General features: G+C 41.7%; 1 protein-coding gene across 1 annotated transcript in view; it reads left to right on the top strand.

Moving 5' to 3' along the window:
* AFF3 (ALF transcription elongation factor 3) overlaps positions 1 to 18,141 on the top strand; it is a gene marked incomplete at both ends in the record, with an annotated part of 329,270 nt that overhangs the window by 47,492 nt on the left and 263,637 nt on the right. The window contains 2 exons of the mRNA XM_082337877.1: positions 118 to 238; positions 5,544 to 6,347. Coding sequence (XP_082194003.1) covers positions 118 to 238; positions 5,544 to 6,347 — 925 coding nt within the window. The remainder of the gene's footprint in view (positions 1 to 117; positions 239 to 5,543; positions 6,348 to 18,141) is intronic.

Genomic DNA, 18,141 nt, shown 5'->3' on the forward strand with positions numbered 1-18,141 from the left:
TTGCTTATTTTTGCCATCTGTCTGCAAACCAGAGTTCTTCACTTTTAAATTCACACTGGTTTATATGTTGCCTGCTAACTTTTAACTCTTAAAAAGCTAGTCCTCTTTTTGCTGCAGTGTCTACGAGCCGGATAGAAACGTGCTGCGAAGGAAAGAATGGGAAAGGAGAAATCAGGAGGCCCAGCAGGAGGATGGCGCGTTTAACACGAGTTACTCCCTCTTCAGTGAACCGTACAAGGTAGATGCTTCCCACCTGGGTGGCTCTTTATTTATTTATTTATCCCACAGTACAAAAACACAGCCTGCAGAAGGCATTGTCCAGGTTTCAGCACCCTCCCACAAGTGCTAGCCTCACAGAATTCGCAGAGAACATTTACGGTTCATTGAGAATCAGATTTTATACGTATTATATGTATATAAGCTTCTTACAATGTTCAGCAGCACACGAGAATGAAATAAACTAGAAATATCCTAACAATATTTGAGATGGAATTAAAACTAGGAGGTGAAGGTGACGGTGCCCTGTTTTTGCAACACTTAGAAGAAAACAATTGTGTTAGAATTGTGTGTGAAGGTCAAGCAATACAGTAAACATTGTGCTCTGGCCAAGGTTAATGCAATGAAATATCTTGGTGTTTGCTTTTTTTTTTTCCTATAAGCATTACCAACAAAATTTGTCTGCTAGACATGTTTTGCCCTCACCAAAGGCAGAAGTAACTTATGAGTCTCAACTCCCTGTTTTATTCCTCGTGATAACAGTACTGTAATGAGGCACAACCATCTCTCCCCACTCCCTGTTAGAAGGGTCAAGCAGGATCTTCTGCACTTTGCAGAAGCCTGCAAACCAAGCCCTTGTAAGCAGGACCAGAGAGCGGTATCCCATGGGGCCTGCTCCTCTCCCCCAGCTAACCCAGTGACTTTGCCTGCATGCATTAAAGCATCATCATGTATTGTCTACTGTGTCCTTCCAGTAATGTCCAAGTTACTGTTACAACCACCACGTTGTGAAGCCTTTCCCTCCACGTTGCCTCACTTGTCCTTGATGCTTTGGGTGCTTTAGTGCCTCTTTCCAGGAGTCCTGTTTGGGACCGGGCACTTGGCTTCTGCACCTGACTTCCGTGCTTCCATGTTTTTGCCTGTGCTCCAGGGTCAGCTTTTAGCTTGCTGTTCTTCCAGATTGTTGTTTGTTTCTAGTCCCTAATAAAAAAGAAAGATCTACCACTTTCAAACCATGTCCCTTGATAGAAGACAGCTCTGTCTGCCTTGAAGCTGACCTCCAGCTGCCCGAATTTCAGATTCATTACAAAGGCGTTTAGAAACCATGGGAAATGTCTTGAACTCCTCAAGGCTCTACTTGAAAAAGTCTACTGTGAGACCAATCAAGGGCTAATCCGTGGAAAAAAGCCTGAAAAGCTTAAATCAGCTGTGTCTTGGCATTTCGTGAGGGCTCTGCTGCAATGGGGACTTAATAATTTTCCATTTGGTAGGTCCACTCAAATAGACCCCTCACAAAAAGGGCCTGTTCTTTTGCTGGGTCCCTGGTACCATTTTGTCTGTGGTACCTAAAGTTGGTAATACTGAAGCTCAAATCACTTATACAAGTGGTATAGTTGGAATGTTTTGTGCACTTTGATTATATTACCTGTGTGCCAGTGTACTGACTGTCACGGCACAGACTTCATGTATCACGGACACACCAGTAGTTTCTAAGCTATGATGTCTGAAGGCACCTCTATGAAACCATGGTATAATTCCATCAACTTTAATAGGAAAAATCCTTGCCATCTCTAGAAGCAGAGAGGATACTGAGTGGAGAGATCAGAATAATGGTTCCATCCATGCTTCTTGTCTTTAAACACTATGTCCCTATTTTGGACAAGCGTGTAAAGAAGATGTTGCAGAAATACATCTTACAGCTGGCTTTGTCAAGGAAACATGGAGAAAAGCAAAGCCCAGGACAGCAGTATAACTCACCCACAGCTCTGTTGATGTGACAGTCACAGCTGCTTGGGATGACCAGTCATTCTGACAGTACTGGACATCAAAACTTCAGCACTGGCGTACTCTGAATGTCGTGTGTACACTGGCAATGGACCATTGCGCTGCCTGAACTCATCCGAGCATTTGTGAACCTTCAGTGTGGGGATGCAGAGCTGTGGCTTGGACTTTTTGATCCTATCGTGGAGTGAGGCTGACTGCAGAAGAGGAAACCTTTCTGTGAAAGCAAAACTGAAGCCCACTCTTACTGTCTTTAAAGATCGTATTCAAGTTTTAGGTGTTTCCAGAGGGGAATGAAGTTACAGCAGACATTCACTGCAAGCTCTGATTAAATTCAGTATTCCTCTGCACAGCTTGAGAAACATGAGCTAAAGCCAAAGGATTTGCCATTCAGAAGGCCATATCTGAAAATCAAAGGCAGACTGGAAATCTCTTAAATCTTATGTCCTCTCTCACCTTGACATGTATCACTACTCCTGTAACATCAGATTTTCTGAAAAATCCTGACTCTTCGGGTTGCCCCTTATCCTGTTCAAAGTATCCATAGCAACCCTTCATGAAGGATTACGGGAAATCCGGTATCTTTTACTTAAAATGTGTTTTACAGGGGGTGAAAAGTAGGAGTTTCATTCTGGATATTTACTGGACAGAATACCTTGCCTCATTAATCATATCAGTATTTTTAATGAAGAAAAAAATTCTGATGACCTTCCATGCAACCATCAGGTTTATTTTTAGAAGTGTTGAATCTTGCAGTCTTCAAATGCATGGATACATCTTGCATTGCAGAAGAATATCAGAGCACTGTAAGTTAGAAATATGTGCACAGAATGCTTTTCCTACTTACTCATGTTTTCCCTATGCGAATGATTAAATAAGGCCAGCAATATTTCAGAGCAAATAATAGGACAAACTGTTACATCTAAAGCTCACAACAAGTTACCTCAGATCCCATCTGGTTCCCAAAAGGATATAGGTGAACTCTTCTAGATGAGATCAACTCAACACAAGATCTTCTCACCTCAGCCTGTCCGCAATGTATCCAGAAGGAATAAACAACACCAACCAGTTGCCAGCATGTGCCATGATACAGGCATTAGATTGGTTTGCTGCAATTATTCTTGTGGTTATCTGGGATCTCTCAGTACGAGGTGTCTCTGTGTGACCTTCACACCACATCCATATAGAAGAAAATCTGCTGACTTCTCTGGGCTAGTGATAGTCTACAGATAATCTGAAATTAGGCTTTTATTTACTTCCCATACAAATAGCAGCCATCAGAAAGAATGGACCTTCTGTTAGGGAAGTTGGACTTTCCAGGGGCAAAACTTGCACATAAATTCTTTTATGTTCATGGACCTAGAGGCAGCTGGGTGGAGAGCTGCCCCACAAGCTCTCTGTGCTGTAGGAGACTTGTGTGTGTCAGGAGCCCCGTTCCATTTGGTGGTCCTTGTCGCCGTGCTCCTGGGAGGGAAGGAAACCTCACACACACAGGCTGGCTGAATCAGGATGGGTGGAGGCCCAAGGGCGGATCTCCCTCCCTAGAGAGAAGCTGGAAACACGTCTCTCTACAAGGTATCTACACGAAGTGGAGGAGCCACTGGAAGCATAGAAGAGATCCACCAGGTAAAAGGAAAATTTCCTGTGCCTTCTGGAAAGTAATTCTGCTGGTCAAGGTGATGCCCAAGTGTAGAAGCCATTTCATTGACCCCAGGAGACACACGAGTGTATCTCTAACCTTCTTTCTTTTCAGATATATGTGATGCTTCCCACTTCCCACTGCCTCGCCGATAGTTTCCTCTTCTTTAGGATATTGATGTGATTCCTGTGAAGTGAAGGAACGCCCTTTTTTTTAAGCCACTTGCTGTCTGTGAATTAATGCTTCATATTTCTTTTCGTAGCACGTTATTGTCCTTGTGACAACAACAGCTGCATATGCAGAGAGAAAATTAGGCTGGAGTGGTTGAGCCATCTTATTCCAAGTTTGCAAAGCAATGTTTCGGATGCAACACTTTTGAGTTTTTCCTTTCCCACTTCCCTTTGATATATATTATTGATATATATTCAAGTCTGTTAGCATTGTAGCAAATGCATATCAGAAAGCTAGCTGTAGTGTATTTTATGTAGTTACAAAGTAGCGTCCTTGAAATTTGAGGGGACACGTTTCAAGCAAGACAGGACTGCTTCTACTGTCTGACTTTGGAATGCTTCGACTGTAGTCCTCTGAAAGGTAGCATGTGGCAATCACTGCACTCGTTTACAGGGCATTTTTGCTTGGATTCAGATTTTTTAATAGGAAATCCTAAAAAAAAGATTCTGAACTAGGGGAGTTTCCCTTACATTTTTGGTTGAGTGACTCAGTTTTATTTGAATGCTTAAAAACAAAAATACTCCCAGTTTTCCAGAGTAGCTGATGTTGCTGCTACACCTTTTGTATTTTTTTTTGTAACTTTAAGGGGGTTTTCTCCACTTCCTTCTTTCTCCTTCTTTCTGTTTTCATCTAAAACAGAGAGTCGTGAGATGAAAGCTTGGCCTTCTGAAGCCAATGGGAGTTTTCCCATCCAGACTTCACGTCTGGAAGAGAGAAAGGAGAACACCACTGGCTCATTACTGTCTTTCTCTGGAAATGTAAAGCAAAGAACATCACACGCCTGAATCTTGGCAGGGTTTAGAAAAATATCTGCTGCATAAATGCTAATGATACACCCTTTTGCTCACAGTGACTTTTTAAAGCAAGAGTTTTCAGTCTTTTCCAGGATGTTTTATTTGCTTGTTTTGTTTCTTTGTAGAGCTTCTGCCTTTTCAGTCAGGAAGTAAATGGATGATTTTAAAGACAGTGATTAATCTTAAAGGGGAGGGAGGGTGGCTGTGTTCCCCTTGCTGCACACAGCAAGCACTGAATATGAAGAATTTGGGGGATTCTGTTCAGCTTTTTTTTTTAAAGAAGAGAGTGCCCTGGAGCGAGCATCCTGTCGGGGTATTTTCAAAGAAGGGACATAATCATCTGTAGTTTTCCCATTTTGCCACGTGCTGTCTTCAAGTCACCTCGGAGTATTTGGTTGGCTTAGACTACTGAGTTCATTCAGTGCTTACACTGGATGTTGTGTGGCTTCCCAGATGCCATGTGAAAACTTAGGCAGGCAGAGAAGGAAATTGGGAATGCAGTGTTTTCATTCATGGCTGAAGGAGAGCTTGCGCTGGGCTCTAGGAAAAGTTTTATCATGGTCAGATTTAATCCAAACCATTCTGTGTAGTTGCAATAATAAATTTTCTAGTTTCCAGGTAATATACTTTAACTACAGCATGATACCAGTGATAGATTTCTTTTTTTATATACTCTAAGGCCCTTTATAGCTTTTCCAGTTCAGGGTAGATTTAAGATGTTGACAAGTGTCTTCAGAGACAATAAGGATTTTCGATTTCATCCCTCAACACCGCTGCTGTATAAGGCAGTGCTACTTCAGTAAGGATTTCAGCAGAAGCATGCAGGGAATTTTGTTTTTCTTACGTTGACAGTTGCAGAGCACTCTATTTTTGTTTTGCAGACTAACAAGGGGGACGAGCTCTCGAATCGCATCCAGAATACGTTGGGCAACTATGATGAAATGAAAGACTTGTTAACTGACCGATCAAACCAGAGCCACCTTGTTGGGGTTCCAAAACCTGGGGTTCCTCAGACGTCTCTCCCCAAGCCCGATGAACATCTTATTGCAGACTCAAGACCACCACCTCCTCCTCCCATTTCCAGCACTACTTCTTCCACACCAGCAGCCCTACCTGCCCAGCAGAGCAAAAGTACCACAATGGGTTGGCAGAAGGCTGGGCGCAATGCCGCTTCGGATGGCCAGCAGAGAGCGAGCAAGCACGGGCACCGGTCTCTGGAGTCACACAAGGGAGACTTCAAACTGGCGAACCAAAAATCCAGTCTGGAGAAACTAAAATGCTATGCATCGAGTCCCACCTCTTCCTCCTCCTCCTCCAACACTGCCCAGCAAAGCTCACTGAGGGCCACGCTAGGAGACAACGTCACCAGAGTGCAGCAGCCGGCAAAGCTCAATTGTGGCTCAGAAGGAGGAGCTCCAGCGCAAGAGAGGCCAGCAAAGCATGGTGGCGGGCATTGTGTCCAAAACTTCCCACCCTCTCTTGCTTCAAAGCCCAGTCTGGTTCAGCAGAAACCAACAGCTTATGTAAGGCCAATGGACGGTCAAGACCAGGCTCCTGATGAGTCTCCAAAGCTGAAGTTACCAGCAGAGACTACCAAGTCGTATAGGGGAGTGCCTTCAAACAAGCCTGATTCGTCCAGGACCAAGTCAAAAATAGCCAAGTTTAGCATTCCTAAGCAAGAAGAGGTAAGTGTTTTTATGCTTTTTATGGCATACCCCCTTGGATGGATGAATGATGCCTTAGAACTGCAAATTGCATCTGTCTCTACACATTTTTGACATATCAGTTTGCATGTTGAATTTTCTTTCTAACATTAGCATACTATATTGCAAATAGCAGCCTCACAGTAATGTAAAGATATCTCAACAGTGAAATGCTCACTGTCTTCAGGACCATAACACTTCCTACAATTGCACATTTTCTAGTAGTATATATTATTTCAGTGGCTTTTTTTCCTGAGTGTCCACATATAAAGTCTGGATTTTTTTTTTTTTTTTTGCCAGGCAGGTATATTACTTCTACCTGTTCATATTCCGCTGACTTCTTTCTCTTTGGCAATGATTAAATGAAGTGCTTGGGATCAGAAGTAGTTCTGCCATCCTCAGTGATGTCGAAGTAGTTTTGCAATCTAAATAAATTACTTAAACAATATGAATTTTGTGGAATATATGAGAATACAGCAATGAGACTCTCCTTTTAGTTCATAGTATCTGTTTCTGTTTCAAACCAGTTTCTGAGAAGACTGAGGTTTGCTTCCTAAAGAATCACCATCTGTAGAAACCCAGCCATGCTACAAGTATGAGAACATGTCTGAAAAAGCTTCTAGTCAACATTTCTGTTATCAGCAGTAGATATGAAAGATTTCTGCTTGGACTTATTTTATGTTCATTTATTTCACATTCCGTTTATGCCAGTAGGACACCTTGCTTTATCACTTATACAGTCTGTGATTTTCTGTTTGATCTTTTTGGACGGAGAGGAAATGGTTGGTTTTGACAGACTAAAGGGTGATTTTTTTTTTTTTCTGGGGTGTATTCTGGGGCCTGTATGCCAATACAAAGATGGTTGCATCATCCTCTTGTGCAAATTGGTAGAGCTCCTATGACTTAAACAATTTATAGTATTTATAGGACTAAACGACTCTATTTGGCTGAATCACTGTGACTTTCTCAGAGCAGAGACAATGATTGTTTACTCTTATTTGACAGCTGTGGTGTGTCTTGAGATGTTTTTAGTCTTAACATTTTTGTTTCTGGCATTGTTAAAGGAGAGGAAAATCCTGATTTTTGGTGGAGTTCTCTGGCCTCTTAATGCCTGTTTTTCAGAAATGGTGTTGACTCTTGTATTCCCCCTTTGGTTCGGTTTGGGAAAGAAATCTCTCTGGAAGCAATTACTTGTCTCAGCTCTTCTAGGCATTATACCCATGTGGGTTTTCTCTAAGTTAAAGTTCCATCAGTTCCAAACAACATGTAGGTGATATGTTGTTCCTGAAAAGGGGTTGTTTTAGGCTCTTAAGCCAGATTTGATAAGCAAATTTAGCATTCACAAACTGCTGTAATTGTGCAGATAGATCAGGTAATGGCAGATACTAATTTCCATTTAGCTATTATTACCTCTTTCAGACTTGTGCTTCTATCTGCAGGTGGGAAGTATTGTTAGAATTAAAGATGCCTGTGGCAATTGTCTGGATCTTTCAAATTTTCCCCCTTTACATGTATGCAATACTCTAAGGACTAGTTTGGAAAGGAGTTTTGATAGGCAATCATTTGTTTGTCTGAAATTCAGGATTTACCATTTGCATTCCAAATTCGCCTACCTCAGGAAAGAAAGCTTTCATTTGTGGTACATAATCCATGCTGATGCATAAGGGTAAATTTATACTGCAGTTTCTAGACATGTAGACGTATTTGAGATGATTGCTTTAAACTAACTCGCTTAGATACTGATGGCAATGTAGGCTACAGAAGGAGAAAGTGGACTGCAGGGTAGCTGCTAAAGTGTTCACCAACTTCTCACAGATTTTATGGGATGCAGTATTAATTAAACAGTATTTGATAACATAATAGAAATATTTAACTGAAGTTGAAGGAGGCAGACAAAAAACATTGCCTGGTAGGTTAAAAAAGAGGTAAGTGATTATAAAAAATGATGGACAAATTACTCAGAAGAAAAATAGTAGGTTCTGTAATTGTTGGGGCTTGAAACTGGAGCTAATGAAAGACAATGTTTAGATCTCATGTTGGAGGGCTGAGAGTCCTGGTGATAAAAGTACCCAGCTTTTTTTTCCCTTATCCTGACATTTCCTTTGTTCTAACATTTTCCATCCCTAGTGGCACAAGATGAAATTGGCAACCCACTGGTATTGCTACAGGGAGAAATACTGACCAAGACTGAAAATTTTTTCAGTCAGTATTGCCTAATCCACCCTCCCTTTAATTTTCAATCATACTTCTTTTTATTTCAAAATGTTTTTTCCATTCTTGTTATTTGTATCATACATCTCCTAGTACAGTTTTGTAAGAATTTCCATGCATTTTTTAAATTTCTGCTTTCAAACTCATAAAACTTCTCCTTTGCATCAAATGTTCACTGTCCCCTATTAGGGACAGAAGTTTTAAGCTGCTCTCAGCACAAAAGCTGTCATGGTCCTGTGAACATTTGCAGGCAAAATGCGGCCCCTCTTATTCAGGGTGGGGCTAAAGGTGATGGCCAGGAAAGACCTTGTATCACTAGTGGCCATGGGAAGAGTAGAGATGCCATATAGGATGATCATGAGGGAAAGCAGGCTGACAAGTAGGCTACAGCAGTGTCTGGGAAGCTGTATGGAAACAGAAATGGGAGTGGCAGAAAGCTGCCTAAGAGCAGCCAGGAGAATATGGGAAGCAGGAGAGGGGCAGAGAGCTTGGGGATAGGGTATCTGGAATGCAGGTGGTGGAATGAAGCTTTATGTCTGCTAAAATAAAAGGTGTGTGGCTGAGATGGGCTAGATGATAGGGCAGTTAGTGTGCTCTGGGTGTTAGTGTAGGCAGCACTGTGAGGTGTTGCTGGCTCGTGGTCAGCTTGTTGTCCACCAGGACCCCTAGGTCCTTCTCTAAAGAGCTCATGTCCAGCCAGTCAGCCCCCAGCCTGTACTGGTGTTGGGGTTATTCCTTCCCCTATTCAGGAGTTTACATTTCCCCTTGTTGAACTTCCTGAGGTTCCTGTTGGCACATTTCTCCAGCCTGTCAAAGTCCCTCTGGATGACAGCGTGACCCTCTGGTGTATCAGCCACTCCTCCCAGTTTTGTATGATCTCCAAACTTGCTGAGGGGGCACTCTGCCCCATCATCCAGGTCATTAATGAAGATGTTAAACAGTATTGGCCTCAGTATTGGTTGTGGGGGCACACCACTAGTGAGTGGCCTCCAGCAGGACTTTGTGCCACTGACCACCACCCTCTGGACCTTTTATAGCCTTCACTTTTTGTCTGCAGGCCTAATTTTGTCATTACACATTTTTTTTCTACTTTCGGCTCTTAAAATGTGTTCATAGTGATACCATGGGCCAAAGCCTATACTTTTCCAGTTGGCCTGGACAAGTTCTACTGGACAAGTTCTGAAAACTGAACTGCAGGAAGCTGTAAGGGAAAAAGATGCAAATAGGGGAAGGAAGATGTGAGTGCAGGGTGTAGGTGTGAGATAAAACATGAGGCTCAAAGGATGAAAAATTGGGGGGCAGGAAGCAGGGGAGAAGCTGCCTAGCCTGACCAAGTAAGAGAAGTGAATGGTGAGAAATAACCATTTCCCCAGTTCCTGTAGAGTTGGGGCACATGAAGTAATGAGAACTTCTGTATGACGTTTCAGTTTTATTTTGAACATCATGTGACTATAGGAAACTATAAAAACAGGAAACAACAATATATTCTTATAAATCCGATTTGCAAGTCTAATGCATTCAAGTTGAGTCTTCTGTTTCCATGCACTTGCATTTAGCTTATAGTACTTCCCAGAGTCTATCGGTATATCTGATACCTATGCACTTTTATTTGTGTTTACCAGTTTGAAGGAACCATCAGTGGAAAAATAAACACATAATGAAACAAAGTTAAGCCTCCCTGTAAGAACTGAAGAATAAGAGGCAATGTCACGCAAAGTGTGTGTGTCTTCAGCAGGATACAAAATCCTCTTCTGCACATCCCTTGAGGTTTTCAGAGAAACAGGGCACAAAGTTGGCTGCAGTACAGTTATTATTCACTGGAAATAAAATCACTTGAATACAAATTATAGAGCATTACTTTTCAATACATGAAAAAGGTTGATTTTTAATGTAGTTCAATACCTCATTTAATATTTTTAATCAGTTTTGGAAAGCCTTCAATATCATGACACAGACTGAAGCTTATAATTTTTTTTTAATTGTTTTAATGAGAATAACTTGGGTAGACCTGTGTGTAGAAAGGTAGCAGTTACTCATTTGGGAATTTAATCTTTAGGAGCCAGGTTCATCAGTGTTAATTAGAATCCATACCCAACCTCCCAGTCCTTCCAAAATTATCATACTGCTCCGTAGAAATGATAGCTCGTCATCTCAAGTACTGCTATTTCACATTTTGAACTACTTAGAAATTATACTGCTGTAGGTAAAAAACCACTGTATTGGATAGAAGGGCAGAGAAATTTGATACCAGCGTAGAGAGGAAAAGAGGCAGGAAAATCAAGTGCCTCTCTTTTCTAAAATTTTTGAGTGAGACAATAAGAAAAACCTAACATGGCAAATCATAATCTTTATATCTGAGTTCTGTTTCTGAATTTCATCTTATAGGCTGCATGCTGCTTTTTTATTACATTGAAGAAGCCTTATGTATTGTCCTTTGCTTACTTCTCTAAGGGTTATGGAGCAAGGAAATAGAGGTTGTATTCAAGAATGACTAGTAGTCTAACGGTAAAAAGGATAGATTTGGTTCTGTTAACTTTGGGAACACATTCATGTGAAATGTAGATAAGGTCATCATCAGGACGTGTTCTTATTCCACTTGACGGAGTACTTACACAACTTCTGCAGCAGAAGTAATGCACAATAGATTAAATGTTGAATTTTTTTTTTTTTTTCATTTTTGCCCTGATCTTACTCAGGCAAATTCCTATTTGCCTGAATAAGATACTCTCTGCAGTCATTCTCGTTCGAGTGGCTATATATAGCTATCAGCATCTGGCACACACGCTATCAAGTGTTCTTTAAATCTGCAATCTTTTTTTTGCCTATCAATCAGTTCTATCCCCATATATTAATGGAAAGCAAAAAAAAACCCCACAACTCTTCTCTTCCTCTGAAAAAACCCTCCCAAATGTGGACTTAATGTCAGTAATTTGTTCAAACCCAGACTCTTTTAAGGAGAGCTTTGGTGCATAGCACGTATAATAAGTAGTTCCATTCCAGTTTGAAATTGAAGGTGGAAGTTCACGTGTAAAAAAACAAGTGCAGCTACATGTCATTTGACAACAGAAGCTCCAGTGTAGACTAAATTGGGAAGATAGTCATGATCAGTGCGTGCTTCCCCTGGAAATACCACATATCTGGATCTACAGGAAAGTAGAGGGGAAACGGTGTCTCACAAGGAAGGAAAAGGGTTTAGAGGAGATCTGAGTAAGTGCTTTTCCTCAGAGGCACGATGCCACCTTCCCCTTGGTTCAATGGAGCCTGTTGAACTGTTGCAGGACTAAGAGTTGAATCCAGTTTTTTCTTCTCTGCTTCCCAGGGTGTTCAGTTCTGTCCCAGAAAGGCAGAAATGAGAATAGAAGAGCAGTTGAAGATGCTTTTAGATAAAAAGGGAGGGAGAGATTGAATGCATTAGCAAAAACGTCCAGACTTCTTCCGGCACCGTTTTAGGACGCGCCCAAAGAGGCTGGAGGCATAAGCGCAGAATTAAGTGTGTTGATACTCTTCTACCATTTATCAACTTTATTGAAGAATTGCAGTGCTTGAGAAGCCAGTTAGCAATCACAGCACTTGAGTACTGTAAGTACTGTAAGTATGAGCCAGTTGTAGATGTTTTCTTTCCCAGATGTTCATGGGAACGAGTTAGCAAGCTGCATTTACAAGAAGACACAGCTCAATTCATCCCTGTAATGGTACCACTGACCTTCCCCCCAAATAAAGGATATTTTCCCACATTAAACAGGAAGAACCGGACAACAAGAGCAGTGTGGTGCAAAGATCCCTGCTAGTCGTGGGTTATTCAGGACCTTCGAGTGTGTCTGTGGGAGGGCTGTGCATTGCTGCCTGTTTTTATGTAGGAGAGTTCAACAGACAAGGACTGCAAAGAAAGAGTGTATTAAATAGACAGAGTGGTGTTTGAAATGCTCTTAACAAACACAGCAGAGACCACAATGCGCAAAGATGGATTTTCCGTATAGTTTTCAAATTGTGACACAAGCCTCTGCCTTTCTCGGGTTCTGCAGTCGCTGAGGCACACAGCAGCTGTGTGTGCGGGCAGTTTCATTGAACACAGTGGGCCTAACCTCTCTGGTTATTCTTGCATGGCAGCTCTTGTAGAAGGGAAATACTGTTTAGACATCTTTACTTGACTCTTAGAGCTCCCTAGTTTTACTGTTTCTACCCTCAGTGAAACAAGTTTCTTTTCCCTTTTGAATGAAATATCAATTTTTTTTCTGGGAAAGCACTAGCTAAACTTATCTATGGGTTTTTGAAAATAAAGAATTTATTTACTTTGAGCCTAAAGTTTTCTGTATGGACTGATTACCATATGGTATGTGCTATGCGTTTGTTGCTATGGTGAATCACTTGTTGTTCCTCATTGTTTTTCACTGGTAGGATGACTATCATCAGAGAAAAATCTCTTGAAACTGGATGTAAGCTTATGATTGTCAAGGGAATTCCTTAATGTATGCACCTGCCTTTTTGCAAGTTTTCGCTGAGGTTGTTTTTTTCTAATTATTGAAAAAATATTTTGAGCAGTTTATTGGAGTCTCCATAAGTCAGATCCTCCCTTTGATAAAACTGGTCTTTCCATCTTTTCAAAAGCTGGAAAAGTAACCACTTTTGGGATAAGGAGAGCTCAATGGATGTAGGAATATGGTTCATTTATTCCTCTTGCTTCCTCCCCTGCTCCCCCAGAGTGGATGGTTTGGTTTATGAATCAGCTCTGGAGTTTATACAAAAGTGCATGCATAAAAATGTCCACAACCCTGTATAATTGCTTCTTTAGTTCCTTTTGGTAAGCACTAAAGTTATTGATGAAGGAAATAAGATTTCTAGAACTACAAAAAGCAGTTTTTAATTGCACATTTTGTCTGATTTTTTGAATCCATTGTAGTGCTTATGATGATGATAACTGGATGTAATAAAAATCCTCCCTATCAGAAACAAAATAGTCTAATAGACCTCCTTTGTGAAATGTGCCTCAGAAGATACATGGCATTGCTATCACTTTTCCACCTTTGGCCCCATTAACATGGATTGCTCCCAGGCCTGTAAGGGTATTTGGCAGTTGGAGAAAGCAGTCCTTTTCTGGATGTGGCTGCAGGAGCTGTGTGCTGCGGCACGGCGCTCCTGCAAGCACAAGAAGCTGTCCTCAGCGCGAGGTTTCAGCTGAGCATCTCCTCCCCATCTGCTTCGTGGCTCCTTAAACAAAGGAGTGCTTAGAAAAGGTTAAGGTACGGACAGAGAGGGAGAGTGGGCTTGCTGTGGATTTCAGATTACCGGTGAAATACTTAGACACACTCTGCTTCTCAGACCTTACATTGCACAACACTAGAGCGTTGTATCAGTGTGCAGTCAGGTGTGGAGTCCAAGCCCTTGTTGCTCCTGCAGAGCAGTTAGAAATGCCAACTCACATTCTTCTTTCCAATAGTTATAGCAGGGTAGAGCATTTCTGTCTACTCTTTGTCTTCACAGCAATCTACAAGGGATCATGTAGGATGTAAAGGTGGTTTAGGATATTTTTTTTTTTTCAAATATCCATGAAAAATATTTTACTGCTTTGTTCTGTAGTTTCTCCAGTCTTTCATGAATCAGAGTGACATGAAACTGTCACCACTGAACATACTCACGGGGGTCAGTTATGACTGATGAGCAAGAGAACCAAAGGAAAATACAGCGAGCTTCACAGATCACTGTTAATCCCAGCTAAATAAATAATGTATATGTGCCACTTGATGTAGAAGGTTAAAGAGGTCAGACCTCCAGTAATTGTTGTAAATGCATCCAGCCAGTCCAGAAGCAGTTAAATTCTTTATTGTTGGTCACATATTCACTTACAGTAAATGAAGACAAATATACCCTTAAATATCTGCATGTAGCATACTTTATTCACCCTGCACATCGTAAAGTTGTCATTTCCGTAGCACTTCTGAATATGGAAGATCTATCCCTGTGGTATCACAAAATAGCTTCCTAGAAAAGTAATTAACAGAAGGCTTTTTTTTTTTTTTTTTTTTTTTTTAAGTTCAGAAAAGATAAATAACATAGGCGTCTGATTTCCTGTCACTCTTGGTTAACTTTCTATGAAAATGGATAGCTTCCAAATTAAAGCAGGCACCGGCCTGTCTGGAGAAAAATGCATCTGTAAAGAAATGTGTACATTACATATTCATGTAGTTCCAAATCTCTTAATTGTATTTTATGTATAACAATTGCATGTTCTGAAATATGGTACCTTTTTTACTTCATGAGTTAAAACCAGCATGCCAGAAAGGCTGAGGTTGCTTCTTACACGGTTTAGGATAAGCATTTCCTTTCCCAAATTCCCTCATACACGCCCCACTCTCTTCCCTCCCCATCAGCATGTTTCTCGGAGCCATGGAGGCTCAGTGTGAAGTGGCTTTACACCACGTTTTATTCAGAAGATAAATACACAAAAAGCATTCAGGCCAGTGAGCCACAGGGTTAGGAATACTGAGATCCAGCATTTTCTCTCAGAACCAAAAATTGCTATTCATATTCCTCTGCATTTACTGCAAATGGCTGTAAGGGAAGCTTGTGTAGCTGGAAAGAGAGGAAAACCAAGAGTATTTCTTGTTAACTCTTATCACTAGCACATGTTTAAGGAGAGATGAGATTTCAAATGCTCTCTCTGCTTTGTAACTATTTTGAAATGAGATGTTGAAGGTGATGGGGTTTTTTCTTGCACATGCTAGAGATTTAGTATTCCAATACCAGCAGCGTAATATATTGTTAATCAAATTTTGCATTTATTTAAAGCTAGTTGTACAACTGCATTTGGATGCAGAGGCAGGTACAGCTTTATGTGACTGCTACAACTTCTAGACCTGAAGTAGAAAAGGAGAAGACAGCTGAGAGATTATTGATTACAAACATGGTCAAAACCAATATTAATACTATATTTTAATACTATATAATATAGAACGGCCATGATTTGGCAGTTATGCATTATTCTCTTAAGAGGCCTTCTCTGATTTTAATTACAATCTCGGGGACATCTGATACAAGAAAACATATTATCAGAGACATCTGATACAAGAAAACATATTAGCTGGTTAATTTCCAATTTCATGGAATAGCAGTCTAGAGCGGAAGTATGCTGTCTAGAAAAAAGGCATGGGATGGAGGACCAAGCACAATGTGAGAGGGAGAGTTTGAAAAATACCGTAAGCAGATCATGAATGTCTTTCTTGCACTAAAATTGTAAATGTTTAGCATGCAGGAAAAGTTAAACATACATAGATAGAGAGGACATAAGAACGAGCTGGGCCCCATAAGAGTGGAGGAGTCTGAGAAAAGAATTACGTGGGAGCCTAAAGAGAAAAGAATGAAATTATGCTTTGAGAAACCCACCGAAAAGGAGGGGTTAGTCACATTCTAAATTTTTGTCCTCATGGGAGGACCAAGTGCAATGTGAGATGGACAGTTTGAAAAATACCATAAGCAGCAGTTGTGATTTATGATAAAGTCTGCACGCAAGATCTTTCAGTAGCTTAGAGATGGCTGAGCAGGCCCCAAAACTTTAGTTTTTTGCAGCAGTGTGTTTGTTCCCATGAGGAAGCCTTTGGGAGCACCCTTCCTTCCCATGCAGTTCGGCTCCCAGATAGGAACAGACCTATGTCCAGAGGACACCCCTGGCAAAGAATCGAACTGCACAATTGCAGTTATTTCTAAAGAAGCTTATCCTCTCCAGTGAGGACAAAAATTTAGACAGTGGCCATCACCTTCTTCACAGATGTGATAACACTGTCCCGGGATGAAAATGCATCTTCCCCCATAAGCAGTATGGCAATATGCACATAGCTGGGCTTGGGTGTAGACGTAGCTTCTGTGAGAGGTGGAAGAGGTGAAACCTCACGCTCACATAGGATGTGCCGAATGTCTGTGAACACCTCTAGGCAGAGATGACATCTTCTCAAAGAGCAGGTCTTTTTTTTTCCCCACTCAGAGGGTTTATAGCTTCTGATAATACCTGGTTGCATTCTCATCAATAAACTGAAAATGCTGTGTCTTTTACTACTGTAATCTCTTCCATTCAGGAATTTCAAAGCTCTTTGTAAGCATTAATGACAACTCTGAAAAGAACATATTAAATGTGGCTACAGAGGATTTAGCCGAGGTGCAGGCGGATGGGGACACCGTTCTCGACGATGCTGCCAGCAGCGGCGCCGCAGACCAGGCGTGCTCCCCTTTGCCCTGTTTGCCAGTGATCTGGGCTGAGGAACCAGCTGGAAAATGATGTGGGAGGCTGGGATAGAGGACAGGATGGCGCACCCGGATCGTGCACCTTATCCCGTCCCCAGACCAAGGCAAGGCTGGACATGCTCGCGGCTGGCCACCGGCCCAGAGCAAGTACAGCCAGGATGAATCGGTGTCAAAGCAGAGAGCCAAACTGAAGAGACTGAACCCCCAATTCCGTGTTCTGATATTTGCACTACAGCTCGCCATGCAGCAGAGCGGCACATGAAACTCTTCCATAACTTTGCGCTGGAAATGGAAGTTAACACAGAAGCGTAAGTAAAGGCTTCTTGCTAAACTCTGAATTAATGTTTCTCACTGTATTTCTTCCTGTCATTTAGGTCACTTGAGGCAGAGACAGTTCCTGAGTGATTATGTCACTTATGGTTTACCACTTCCACCTGAGTTATTCACTGCACATGCTCTACTCGAAATTAATAGGAGTTTTGCCGTTGCATTCAGTGGTAGCAAGATCAGGGTTTGACAGGGATGAATATTTCTTTTCTACATTGTATGAACTTCCTTTGGTCAAGAAGATATTGCTTGAGGGAAGACGGTCTTTTTTCTTCAATCTTTCTGTTTTGTTCCAGAAATGGAGGTGTAATATTCGTGGTTGTTTTTTGACATCGTTATTACTTTGAAGAAAGTCAGCAATAGTAATACAGAATAACAATCGGTGGCAGAAGGTGGCATTTGAATTCAGAAATGCATGCTGCATTAATCTATTCACTTCAGGACATATATTTAGAGCATCAAAGGAGCTTCTTGACCAGTCTGAGGGGCTTGAGTCATTTTTTCTCTCTTATAATTACAGTTTCTAGCTCCCTGTTCAGAATCAGTTTCCTCACCAGCTCTTCAGTGAATAAATCTATGTGAGTGATTTCCTGACAGTTGTACATTAGGAATTATGGCATATCCCTGCACATAACTTACAGAACTATCTCAATACACAGAGAAGAGACCATAAAACACGCCAAATGGGGATTTCTCAGATATGCTAATTGCTGCTATATAAAGAGCATGGGATGAAGAGCTGACACAGAGGAAGTTCAACTAAAAAGTACCTGCCACAAATCTTTGAAGGTTCCTGGAGGAGCGCATCATGCTGCTGCCACTTCACGGCAGAGCTCCGCTGAGCAAAGCCTTTGTAGCTCAGCGAGCTCAGGCACGGAGGGCTGGCAGCTCCCTGCAGGCCAGCGCCGCGGCCAGGCAGGGGCTGGGACGTGGCTCTGCCACCTCCGGGAGCTGGCGTTGAGGGGCCAGCGGGGTCGGCAGTGTACCAGCATGGGAGCGATTCCCACCT

This window comes from Platalea leucorodia (assembly GCF_965183815.1).
Source record: "Platalea leucorodia genome assembly, chromosome: 2".
In the NCBI taxonomy this organism is placed as follows: Eukaryota; Metazoa; Chordata; class Aves; order Pelecaniformes; family Threskiornithidae; genus Platalea; species Platalea leucorodia.